General features: G+C 31.9%; 1 protein-coding gene across 3 annotated transcripts; it reads right to left on the bottom strand.

The window, feature by feature from the left end:
- Window positions 1-4,551: 4,551 nt before the first annotated feature.
- LOC146896560 (chromo domain-containing protein LHP1-like) lies at window positions 4,552-13,460 on the bottom strand. 3 transcript variants are annotated; one of them, XR_015023418.1, is made up of 9 exons: window positions 13,205-13,415; window positions 12,722-12,862; window positions 8,262-8,552; window positions 7,457-7,482; window positions 7,262-7,348; window positions 5,495-6,376; window positions 5,376-5,407; window positions 4,986-5,046; window positions 4,552-4,874 (listed from the first exon to the last, which is right to left on the bottom strand). XR_015023418.1 is itself a non-coding variant. In XM_085737551.1 (8 exons), the coding sequence occupies exons 1-8, from the start codon at window positions 13,355-13,357 to the stop codon at window positions 4,824-4,826; spliced, it is 1,692 nt and encodes a 563-aa protein (XP_085593677.1). In that variant the 5' UTR covers window positions 13,358-13,460; the 3' UTR covers window positions 4,552-4,823. The 3 variants fall into 3 exon arrangements, 2 of the variants coding, with proteins under 2 accessions (XP_085593677.1, XP_085593678.1); XM_085737551.1 differs by lacking the exon at window positions 5,376-5,407 and having other exon boundaries at window positions 13,205-13,460; XM_085737552.1 differs by lacking the exons at window positions 5,376-5,407; window positions 12,722-12,862; window positions 13,205-13,415 and adding an exon at window positions 8,689-8,768.
- Between the last annotated feature and the right edge of the window lie 268 nt (window positions 13,461-13,728).

Raw genomic sequence — 13,728 nt, 5'->3', positions numbered from 1 at the left:
TTTAGCTCCTTTATTTATTTTTTAAAAATATTGGTCTAGAGGCGAAATGACAATCTACCAAAAACTTTCACACAATTGTGATGTCTTAATTTTGAACTTAGTGAAAGTGTTCGGTATCCATCCCAAAATGTTACCCTTCAATTGAATAGGATTCTAAGTGGATGTCATGTCACTAATTTCATATTTTTAGAAACTTCGAATCAGGTAAACTACTTTTATTAATTTATGTAATTGCTGAAAATGATAACAATACTTATTCCATTGAAGGTGTCTATCACATGCACATTCAAGATCAGTTAGAGGAATCTTTACATCTTCATGATTTGATTTGGAACAAAGTTGTTATTTTAAGGGAAATGTTAACTTGTGCCTTTAAGACACAAGATAAGGAACCCAACATAGTAACTTTTTGTTGGAATGTGTGCATTCAATTTAATTTTTGAATTTATACTCCCTCCATTTCAAAATGCATGTCCAATTTTTGCAATGTGCACTATTCACTTGACTTACTTTGACCATACTTTTTAACTAATGTATAAATACAAATATTAACATGTAAGATGTTGTTTGATTTGTCTCGACAAATATTTTCAAAATATTAAATTTTTATAATTTTTTACTTTAGATAATTAAAGATATTAACGGTCAAAATTGTGCATTGGCATATGTGATATGATTGACTTGGACATGTATTTTGAAACGGAGTGAGTAATAAATAGAATGCACAAAATTTGAGGAAATATTTCTACTTTTAGGTTCCTTATCTTGTGCCCTAAAGACACAAGTTAACATGACCCTTCTTTTAAAGGTATCACTCATTTCTTGGGGGTTAATTCAAAATGGGAAATACTCCTACAATGTCCAATTTGATTCGTGGCAGCATCATCAATTCAGAGTCAACTCTTTGTCTCCAAGGTTGTCGGTTAGAGAAAAACTTTCAACCTATTGTGATTTTGCTGGGAGAGTTTGGTATGATATTTTGAATGACTATTACTTTTTTTTTACCCTATCCAATTCTTACGCATCTTGTAAAATTTTCAAAAATGCCCATGGATTTTCAGATTATAAAATCCGAAAACATCCGAAGTAAATTCAGATTCTAAAATTCGGACAATGCTTATGTATAAATTTTGAGTATATTTAACATGATTGTTCTGATGTAACATATAAATTTTGAGTATATTTAGAGATTAGTAAAAGTCATTTTAGATTTTCGATGGATGCTAAGAGAATTTAAAAAATATAGTTGGGTTGTTTAAATTATTAGAAAATATAAAGTAATATAAAATAGGTAAAATTGCACAATTCGTCACTTAATTTTAGGTAGCAATTTCATCTTTTATCTTTTTTCGACTTACTCATTTATGTTATAAAATATTAGCATAGTTATCCTTTTTTATCAAAATATATTATCAATACTTCAAAAACTCATCAAACTCATAAACAAACCCAAATCTCCATCATATAAACCTAGAAACTCGGATTTCATTGAAAAAATCTCATAAAAATTATAAGATATTGTTATTTTATAACATAAAGGACTAAATTAAGACCAAAAAAAACGACGAAGTGTTACTTAAAATTAAGTTAAGGAACGAATTATATAGTTTTGCACGTAAAATATTAAGCGTAGTCGAATACCACCGAATAGAGTGTCAAATATATATATATATATATATATATATATATATATATATATATATATATATATATATATATATATATATATTGTTTGCACGTCTTGTGCTAGAATAGTTTTTTAAAATTTCTTTGGCTTTTACAGAAAATAAATTATGAAATTAAAAGATACGGTACCTCTTATCTTCTCCATGAATTTGAGTTTGGTTTAACTCGGCTCCACAAAACTAACTTGTTTAACTCGGCTCCACAAAACTAACTTTAGAAATAAGCTAATAATCACTAAAATATTGCACAATCATTACACTGCGAGAAGAGAACTTGACTTTTATTTCAATTTTGATTCACTCTAATCCTTCAACTAACCTTAACATTTGTACTTATATAAATAAATTTTCTTGTTACTCCCTCCGTTTCAAAATGAGTGTCGCTTTAGCAAAAAAAAATTGTTTCAAAATGAATGTCACTTTACATTTCCAATACAACTTTATTTTCTTTCTTCCATCTTTACTCTCTCCAACTTTTCTCTCACACAATTTTCAATGCAACTTTAAGTTTGTCTTTTTCTTATAAAGTAAGGGTAGTTTAGTAAAAGTGTTATGTTTAATGATTATTTCATTCCATTCCTTAATATGTGTGCAATTGTCTAAAGCGACACTCATTTTGAAACAGAGGGAGTAATAAAGTTTCATACACAATTAAGGAGTAGTATTAAAATATAAATTTTCTTGTTAATAAATTTCTTTTTTTAAAACTTAAGGTATCCTTTATCGGAAGTCAACAACTAGTCTTTCAAAGTAAAGATATTTGTATAAGGTACTTACATCTCTAAACACATACTATTTCATACACATTACAATATTTGTCATCGAACATTTAACCATATACTTAATTAAGGGTCCTATATTTAATTAAAGGACTCAATTCTTCAACATTATGTAAACTTTTTACATCATAAAAAACATTATGTAAACTCACACTTGCACACTAGATTCATCGTAAGTTTTATAATAGATTATACAAAAGAATAAAGAGCAAAACTAAGAGCAATGTTCCCAAGCCAAATCCAGATTCATCATAATCATGGCTGGAGACATTGACATAACGTTTTGTACCGTAAGATGACTTGTTAAACAAGGAAAATGAATAAGGGAAGTAAATAATCACAAATACTAATAGAACAAGAAGCACAAGGATTAAAGTTGTGAAACTTTTCTCTTCAGCTTCAGAAGCCATTTGATAGAAAGATAATGACATGTCAAAAAGGGATAACATACTAGACCCATATATTAGAATTCCCAAAACTACCAAGATTAGAGAAGGCACCAATGGTGATGGCCCTTCCATGTTACTATGAGTACAATGTTGAAAGAAGCAATGCAATTTATAACGGACTTGAATTAAATTATGACGTGTTTGAATGTTGTAGATATAGTGGAATGATTTATACTAAATTTATTTATTTGGTGGCACATATCTAATTGGTTGAACTATCCCAACGCCCCTTGCAGTAACCACCCTTTTCTTAGGAAAAAAAAAAAAAAAAACTCATAATTTTCTCTTGACACAATAGAATATCGTTAACATAAATATAAAGTCATGAAGTTACCAACATTAAGTTGGTTCGAGTAGGACTTGATTCGGATCTCTTAAACAAAAAGTCTCGGGTTCGAATTTTGTGGATAAAAGAAAAAGTAAACATGATTGAAAGAAAAGACTCGACTAAAAGTGGTCAGTCAGATTTTTCAACATAAATTGATCGTTAACTAAAAGTTGGTGGATGCTTTACACCAATAACATTTATTAAAACAAAAACCACTTATGTTGGATGCCAACTAATTTTGTTTCACTTGACACTTTTTAATTTAGTTTTTATAAATTAGTCGGGTATCCCCAACTAAGAGTTACAAACTACTAATCTTTTGAAGAATTGTGAACTTACCTCAATAAATAGTAGTGATACTCTTTCATACATGTCGGTCAAATATCAAATTTCTAATCACATGCTTAAAAGAATGCTTTACTAAAACCTACATAGTATTCTAAGCAGTTCAGTGTAAATTTTCCTTTTGTCCACACCCAAAAGGAAAAGTTGGCTGAGCAAAAAATTTGTTGAAAAGGGCTAACTAACATAGGAACATCAACTGATAATTGTGGTAGATAATTGTGAGAATGAGTTAGATGAGCTAGTCAACTAATGAGAGTGAAAAATTCCTATCAACTAATGAACTTAGATATTAGATGTATTAAAATATACTTGATCTAGTCGTACAAGAATCCTAGCACTCAAACGCAAAGATAAGCACTCAAATTAATTTATTGATGCATAAGTTGAATCAATACATTAATTAATATATTTTGGCCTAAAGTTGTAATTGGTATGGGTTTTTTTCCTTCTGGATTCATGAATGTAGGTAGAGACTAAGTTGATCACAAAGCATGTTGTAGTTATAACAACATTCCTTTTTTGACAAAAATAAATTAGGGAACTAAAAAACACTTAAATACCTAAGGTCTAAAACTAAACATCAAGAAGAAAAATCTTTCTTTTCCAACCAAACACTTGTTTTTCATGCCAAGAGAAAGAGTACCTGGTGATAAATGGCATTTCATCGAGATATATCGTTCATCTTAATTCCTAACAACTTAAAGACTTGTTTTCCTTCAGATTGTTAGTATAAAGAAGTGTTGTCAATCACAGATCGTAAAAAATAGCAGTTTGATCAAATTCCATTACGGAACAATGCTATAGAACCGCTATAACGGCTATTTGACAATATTTTGTATGAAATAGCATATTGCGGAACATTAGCGATTTGTTCATATTCCGCTACGCTATAGCAATACGGGTATCAGGTCAATCAACCAATCAATATGGAAAAATATGGCAAGCAAATACAAAACGCTCACAAATAAATAGGAAGTTCCAGAAAATTTTAAATTAAACCAAAAGAGAGTTTTGTCTTGAGCAAACTCTATAGAAACCACCTCCAACTTCAAATGTGGAGGCACTCATCAGCATGCACCAAAGTATGTAGCCAAAAACTATTCCGCAGTTTAAATAGTCATCATATTCATACCTATGTATTACTAACAAACAAAGGTTCCATTTCCCTTTACTATCTCCAGCATAAATAGGAACACATCAAAATCTAGCCAGAAGCTCCCTCTTGTAATCTCTTCAATCACATTGCTTTCGGATTGTAGCGCAGATGCTGCTCATAGTAATCAATCAGCTGAAATTTAAGGGAAAAAAAACATTAGCTTCATGTAAAAAAAGTAAAAGAGCATAGAAACATCTTGATATAAGCCTATGAAGCCATGCAAAGTTAGAGATGGAGACTTACTAGGATCGGATGATATGTTTTGAGATGATTGTTATCGACCACAACTTCAGATCCATCAGACCTATAGAGTTTAAACCATATTTATGTCAAGAAGCGTCTTGTAAGATGATCAAATAATACAACTCATTTCGTGAGAGAGGTAAATCAATACAAGTTTAGGTACAAAACTATATGATAAAAATGAAATCTTACGCTTCCATAGAATCAAGGAAATTACTTGTGTAACAAGTGAATAATTTTGCAATGTGAATTGATTGGTTTCATATATTAACAGAAGCATGGTAAAGTTTGACTTAAAGGATAATGATATCAAGGAATAAGCATTAAAACCGAGGTCATGAACCAAATGTTCTCATTGTTGATGAAACCAAATCTCAGAGAAAATATTACCTTTTACAAGATGTGTAAAACGCTATTTATCTCTGCAAGGTTTTTATGAAAAAAATGCAGCTGTGAAATTTAGGTCAAAGGTATATCAATTAAATTAAAGTTAAAGTTGAGTAAATGACCTTATAGCCTCGAAAGTCACCAAAACATCCTGTGTGGTGCTGGCTGCTGCAGGTGTATAGCCTACTGGCTTTATAATCTTGACAATATCGCACGCAGGTTTAACAGGTTCTGTCACTGTATTACTACTAGCAGCCGCATTATCAGTAACGCCTGTTTGTGCAAGCTCAGCTGTATCAACCGGTGCTTCAGCTGTATCAACCGGTGCTGAATTTGGAATTTGTGTATTACCAGGCTTATCAGCACATGAATCTATCTTGAACCTCTTAGCAAGAGATTTTCTCGGCCTGCCTCTTGATCTTCCGGAGCCATTTTGAACTGGTTCTGTGCTAACCGCATTTCCTTCTGTGGAAACCACCATTGATTGATCATTCATGCCAGTTTCTCCTGGAGGAACCATAGCTTCTTGAAACTGCATTGCGAGGTTGCCTGAATCATTTCCATTGGTAGTCGCATCTTCAGGTTTGTCTGCAACAATCCCATTGGATGACGTAGCTTTAAGTTCACTAAGCTTAGGGTCATACTCCTTTTCCTCGTTATTTTGAGGAACCTCTTCTGGAGGATTTGCAGTCTTATTGTCATTAGCATGGTTTTCTTTAGTAGGACTGCTTCCCTCGCCATTATTTTCAACTTCATCGGCAAACAGCACAGTCTGAGGAAATGCAGGAGTGTTGGGAATATGAGGAAGTTGTTCGCTGAGAGAGGCAGGCGCTGAATGGTTGTTAGCAGCTGCCTGTGAATGGTTGTTGTTCGCGGTGCTAGTTTTCAAGCATCTGAGGCTGTAAGGAGTGGCGGAACGTTCCACCCTCTTCTTGACTTGAGTTTGATGACCTGCATGCTTGCGTTTGCGCTTTTGCTGCTTTGGCTGCTTTGGTGTTTTACAGCTTCATACCAACAAAAAAAAACAAATATTTATAAGCAAACAAGTTAAAAAATAAATAAAAAATATCATTCAATTTAGATTGACTTATTTGAACCCGGCATAAACACTTTTGAAAACGGCTAATAAGCTCTCTAGGACAACTTATGAAAACGGCTAATAACTTGTATGAAAATAGTTTAACTTTATTTTATATTTTGTTGTAGAAATAACTTATACATAAACATGTATATAAACGCGTATATGATAGGCGCTTAATTAAGATGTTTGTCCAAACAAGGCCTAAGTTTATCCAGTTTCCGACAATCAAAGTCTTTGACCTATGCACATACATAGTTCATTCATAATCATAATGGCAAACACAAATACGAAACATAAATTGGAATGTATACTTTCTTAGGTGACACTGTTTGTAGAAATGGCTTATATATAAACGGGTATATGATACGCACTTAATTAAGATGTTTGACCAAACAGGGCCTAAGTTTATCCGGTTTCTGACAACCAAAGTCTTTGACTTATTCTCGTACATAGTTCATTCATAATCATAGCAAACACAAATACAAAACATAAATTGGAATATGCATTTACTAAGGTGACACTGTTTGGAAGAGCTTATGATATGTACATAAGTTGTTTTCAGCTTATTTTTATAAAAGCTATCTAGGATTATCTATTAAAAACATTTATTAAAAACATTTTATAGCTTATATGAAAACGGTTTGACTATATTTTACTTTTTGCTATAGAAATAGCTTATGCATAAGCCCTTACACGATAAGTACTTATCTTATTAGTGTTTAATTATGTAGTTTATTTAAACATAGCCTATGTTTAACACAAGATGTAAAATAAAATATGAACATTATAGAGAAGAACAAGAGAATACCCCTTCTCAAAAGCTTCAATAATTTCCGGAACACCAACTAGATTATCTGGAGGCTCCCAAGTGTTTGCATGCTCACCCCAGCCCAACCTTCAATGATAAAACAAACAAAAAGATTAAATATCATTAAATAAATCGCATTTTGCCCTGTAAAATTGCCACAAAAAAAAGCAAAACAGAGTAAAAGGGGGCACTCACCATTTCACAAAGTACTCCAACTTACCCTGTAAATTTGCCACAAAAAAAAAAGGTCAGCCAAAAACAGAAATTGGACAAAAAATTATCATATATCTTGTGTATTTAGTTCTGTGGTGACGAAAATTGATTTTGTAAACCCGATTTTACTTAAAAGTGAGTTGATATTAAAATTATTGTGTTTGGATACATCAACATAAATGTGAGTTGAACAATAAATTCAAGCGTAAAATCACGTTTTGAGTCAAAAGCTACAAATTCTAACTTCAAGTTAGAATAAATTTTTGAGACATAATTGTTAGAACAGAAACTCGTGAAAGAAGAATAAAGAAACACAAATCGCAAATAATGGAACACGATTGTTTCTTTACATACTTCGTCCAAATATGTCTACCTCTAAGTATAACACATTTGTAGTTTCGTATATTAGGGTTTATAGTGTTACAAGGCATATATATCATATTACGGTTCAGATTACAACAATACCTCAGTACCACGGGGGCGCTATTGCCCCACACCACTAGTCACCCCCAAAACGAACAGTTGAGTTTAACACACGTTTGGGCCAAATGCAAGGTCAGGGTCGGAGGGAGCTTCACTAAACTAGCTCAGCTCCCACACCCCTTGACCCTCTTATGCCCTAATGAGTCATACTCAACAATAATCAATTCTACTTGATAACATCCAAACATATCAAAATCACTTCTACAGTTCTTAAATCAATTTTGCCCCATCAAAAATCGAAACCAAACATACACTAAAGACTAAACAAAACAAACATAAACAAAATAAAGAAATTTTTTTTGACCTTGCGGTATCTCTTACGACGAATAGCTTCAATTTCATAGAAACCATCACCAAGAGAAGGAAGTCTTTCTTCAAGTTCAAGATCATCATCCCCATTTTCTTCATCAGAATTTTCCATCTGGGTATCCTCATTTTCCAACTGGGTATTCTCTTTTTCAGCAAAAGAACCATCTTTTCCACCATCACCACCATTTCCATGTCCTCCTCCACTTCCTTCACCAACTTCAAAACCACCAGCAGGAACATCATTTGGAGCTACCAAGGTTGTTGTCTTGTTCATCCCTTCTTCACCCTTCATTACCAGTACAAAAAAAAAACAACAAAAAGACAAAAAAAAAAATTAACAGACAGAAAGACACAGTAACAACGTTAGAGAAAAAACATCATCGTATTCTCCGAGTAAGAACAAAAAAAAAAAAAAAACTAACCAAGTGATTGTGTGTTTAGTTTTTGTTTGTGAAGTGAGTGAGAGTGAATGTGAAGCTGTAAATGAATGAAAGGAATCTATGAAAAAATCCATTGATGTGTGTTTATTTAACGCTCTTTTCTTTCTTCTTTCATCAGTTTTTCTTTCTCTCTCCTTTTTCTATTGGCTTTTCTTTTCCTTTTTTCCCACTTTTATTACAACAAAACAATATTTCTTATTTCGCTTTTCTAGGATTATGTTTTTAAAAATGTGTTTTACTTTGTTTTTGACGCTCAATTTAATTTGTATGAATTGACTATGTAAATAAAAAGGATAATGTTAACTTGTGTCCTAAAAAAAGAATTAAAACATTAGTGTTGTATTGAAAAAAATACACCCTCCGGTCACTATTATAAGCAAAAAACAACATTTTAGATTCATTCATTTAATGATGTATTTGGTCTTTATTATAGACCACATACATCATTAAATGAATGAATCCAAAATGTTGTTTTTTGCTTATAATAGTGACTGGAGGGTGTAAGTTTTTAACTTTTCAAAACATTGAATGCAGAATTTTCAAAAATAAATTTCTACATTTAGCTTTTAAATTTGTGCCTTAAGGGCACAAGTTAACATTTCCCAAATAAAAAAATATTTTATCCGTCCCTATATTTAAGCATCTTTTTGACTAAAAATTTGTCTTTATATATAAACTCCCTTTCAAATTACTAGATCCATTTATTATTTTTTTTCTTAAACACATTCCTAATTAATACTATTAACTTGTATTGAAATAATTTCGTGAGTTTAGCTCAGTTGATAGGGATATTGCATATTAGCATATTATATGCAGGGGTCGGAGTTCGAACTCCGGACACTCCACTTCTCCACAATTTAATTGTGTGAACTCTAACCACTAGGCTACTTGACCAAAAAAATAATTTAATTGTGTGAACTCTAACCACTAGACTACTTGATCAAAAAAGTGAACTCTAACCACTACGAAAAATCAAATTTAATACAAATTCAAACAAAGGATAATTTTGTACTATTAACACACATTAATTGTACTGACAGTTTTTCTTAAGAAATGTGAAAAATGCAATGGATGCTTGAGACATCAATGATTCATACAAATTTATATATGTTATTTTGAATATGTATAAATTGATAAGGTTAAAAAAAATCTTCATAAACTTCAAATTGAACAAAATTGATTCTATTTCTAAGGTTCTGACATAACTGATTCTATTGCTAAGGTTATGATATAATTTCTTGAGCTTCGATTACAATTTTTAACATGATAAGAATTATGTAAAATGTAAGTTCTCAACAAAAACAATGACGAATGTGATTCAATTTTGAAAGTTGTGATTCATGTGTTAAAAAATACATCGTTGAAGCATACAAATTTATATACGTTATTTTTAATATGTATAAATTGATAGGGTTTAAAAAGAAATCTTCATAAATTTCAAATTGAACAAAATTGATACTATAGCTAAGGCCTAAGGTTACGACATAATTGATTCTATTGCTAAGGTTCTGACATAATTCCTTGAGCTTGAATTACAATTTTAAACAAGATAAGAGATATGGAAAATGTGAGCTGTTAACAAAAAACAATGACAAAAGTGACTTACTTCCGGACGTAATCCATTGTTCTCACCATATCAAAAGTTGTGATTCGATTTTGAAAATTGAGTTAGTGACAATTTGGAACCACGTTCAAAAGACCGCACAATGCGCGATTATATTGAATCTTCAAAAGAAAAGTTTATAACTTTCACGAGGACATCACCTTAAGATACGAGAATCGCGCATCAAATGGATATCCAAACACACGGTTGGTAATTGAACCAAACATTGATGTTGTGACTATTTAGTAAATGGAAAAATATTAGGTTTAACTTAAACCGTCAAATCACGAGAACTAAAAATGTAGACAAAAGTACATAGTATTTATACATTACGTTTCCTTAAGCATAACTCAGTTGGTTTGTACATTACAGTACGAAAGGGTTGGGGATTGAGCTCCTAATTTTCAACTTATTCAATTCAAAGGGAAAAAATTTAGCCACTAGACAACTTGACTAACAAAAATCTTTATACATTTCAAAAGTGACCTACTTCCAGACATAATTTGTTGTTCTCACCATATCAAAAGTTGTGATTCGGTTTTCAAAATTGTGTTAATGACTATTTGGAACCACGTTCAAAAGGACGCATAATACGCGATTATACCGAATCTTCAAAAGAAAAGTTTATAACTTTCACGAGGACATCACCTTAAGATGCGAGAATCGCGCATCAAATGCATATCCAAACACACGGTTGGTAATTGAACCAAACATTGATGTTGTGACTATTTACGAAATGGAAAAATATTAGGTTTAACTTAAACGATCAAACCATGAGCACTAAAAATGTAGACAAAAGCACAAAGTACTTATACATTACGTCTCCTTGAGCATAACTCAGTTGGTTTGTACATTACAGTACGAAAGGGTTGGGGTTTGAGCTCCTAATTTTCGACTTATTCATTTCAAAGGGCAAAAATTTAGCCACTACGCAACTTGAATAAAAAAATCTTTATGCATTTCAAAAGTGACCTACTTCCAGACATAATTTGTTGTTCTCACCATGTCAAAAGTTGTGATTCGGTTTTGAAAATTATGTTTATGACTATTTGGAACCACGTTCAAAAGACTGCATAATGCGCGATTATATCGAATCCTCAAAAGAAAAGTTTATAACTTTCACGAGGACATCGCCTTAAGATGCGAGAATCGCGCATCAAATGCATATCCAAACACACGGTTGGTAATTGAACCAAACATTGATGTTGTGACTATTTACTAAATTGAAAAATATTAGGTTTAACTTAAACCATCAAAACACGAGGTCTAAAAATGTAGACAAAAGCACAAAGTATTTATACATTACGTCTCCTTGAGCATAACTCAGTTGATTTGTACATTACGGTACGAAAGGGTTGGGGTTTGAGCTCCTAATTTTCGACTTATTCACTTCAAAGGGAAAAATTTTAGCCACTAGAAAACTTACTAAAAAAAATATTTATACATTTCAAAAGTGACCTACTTCCAGACATAATTTGTTGTTCTCACCATGTCAAAAGTTGTGATTCAGTTTTGAAATTTGTGTTAATGATTATTTGGAACCACGTTCAAAAGGCCGCATAATGCGCGATTATACCGAATCTTCAAAAGAAAAGTTTATAACTTTCATGAGGACATCACCTTAAGATGCGAGAATCGCACATCAAATGCATATCCAAACACACAGTTGGTAATTGAACCAAACATTGATGTTGTTACTATTTACTAAATGAAAAAGTATTAGGTTTAACTTAAACTATCAAAACCACAAGGACTAAAAATGTAGACAAAAGCACAAAGTATTTATACATTTCGTCTCCCTGAACATAACTCAGTTGGTTTGTACATTACGATACACAAGGGTTGGGGTTTGAGCTCCTAATTATCGACGTATTCACTTCAAAGGGCAAAATTTTAGCCACTAGGCAACCTGACTAAATTTTTTTTTATACATTTCAAATTGAACTAAATTGATTGTTGCTTGAATCACAAATTTTAACACAGTAAGAGTTATGGAAAATGTGAGATGTCAACAAAATTAATGACAAAAGTGAGCTACTTGACATAATCCATTGTTCTTACCATGTCAAAAGTTGTGATTCAACTTTGGAAATTGTGTTATTGACTATTTGGAACCACGTCCAAAAGGCCGCACAATGCGCGATTACGACGAATCTACAAAAGATAGGGTCATAAAAGTTCACGATGACAACACCTTAGGACACGACAATTAGACATCAAACGCATATCCAACCATACGGTTAGTAATTGAACCAAACATTGATGGTGTGACTGTATACTTATTATAAGTATTAAACTTAAACAATCAAAACGATGAGGATTAAAAATGTAGACAAATACACGAAATAAAACATATTAAATAACAAGATAAAAATAAATTTTACCACAAAAGAAAAAAAGAATAAGTTTTACCCTGTGGACCTTGGCTTTGTTGAGAATGGGACTATGTCCCAATCCAAACAATGTAACTCCATCTTCTTGTTCTTCTCCTCCAAGAGCAAGATTTGCAACATCAACCAGGCAATCCATTATTGTCTTCTTCTTTCCTTCATCCTTCATTGTAATGCCAAAATAAACAAACAAAAAAGAAGAGTAATATTAGTTAGAGAGAGATTCACAAAGTCGCATAGTCAATCTATTTATTCTATTTATCTATATTATTCATAAAAAAATTGCTAATAATATGCGACAAAATTTCATACTATTATTTTATGTTATTTTTCTCACGTTTGTGAAATCTTTTTTTTTTTTTGTAAGCAAGGGGAAATGTCAAGCATCAAGAGGAAAACATCGACATCTCGATAAGGTTGGCACCCTGAGAAACCTCCATCCTATGCCGCCAAACTCTACTGATAAGAAATCTTGCACAAGGTCTCTACTAATAAGAAACTTTACCTGGATAACCCTCTCATAATGCATAGATCCTTCTTCATATGTCTCATGTTCTTCTAGATTTTTTACACCTGAATTCTCAGCTTCGTCTTTATGCAATTGAGGATCTTCCGATGCAACAAAAGAGCCGCCGTTTTTGTGACCATCTTCATTCATTCTACTATCACCGATGGTAGAAACATAACACAACGTCTCCTTGCTTACAAAAAAAAATGATATGGTGCACCTGCTCTGAGTTGAGTTATAAATGATAACTGAAACGATGCGTCTCCTTGCATTGAGTCATGACTTTATGTAAAATTAATTACGCTATTTTAATTGTTTACTTTTTGTGTCACCTTTTTATTGTTTTCCTTTCATTTATTTTTCGAAAAACAAAAATTATGAATTTTCTTCTTTTTGGGTTTTTTCTTTTTGGGTTTTCCATCCCCACACCGCCAATGGTTTTTCAGAACGATGCTTTATTTATTTATTTAATGTGTTTATCTACATGCAAATTTTTTATTCAACGCAACTAATTACAATGT

This window comes from Medicago sativa, chromosome 8, assembly GCF_051527215.1.
Source record: "Medicago sativa cultivar Bolivia chromosome 8, Bolivia_mono, whole genome shotgun sequence".
Taxonomy (NCBI): Eukaryota; Viridiplantae; Streptophyta; class Magnoliopsida; order Fabales; family Fabaceae; genus Medicago; species Medicago sativa.
This window is presented reverse-complemented; position numbering and strand designations above follow the sequence as displayed.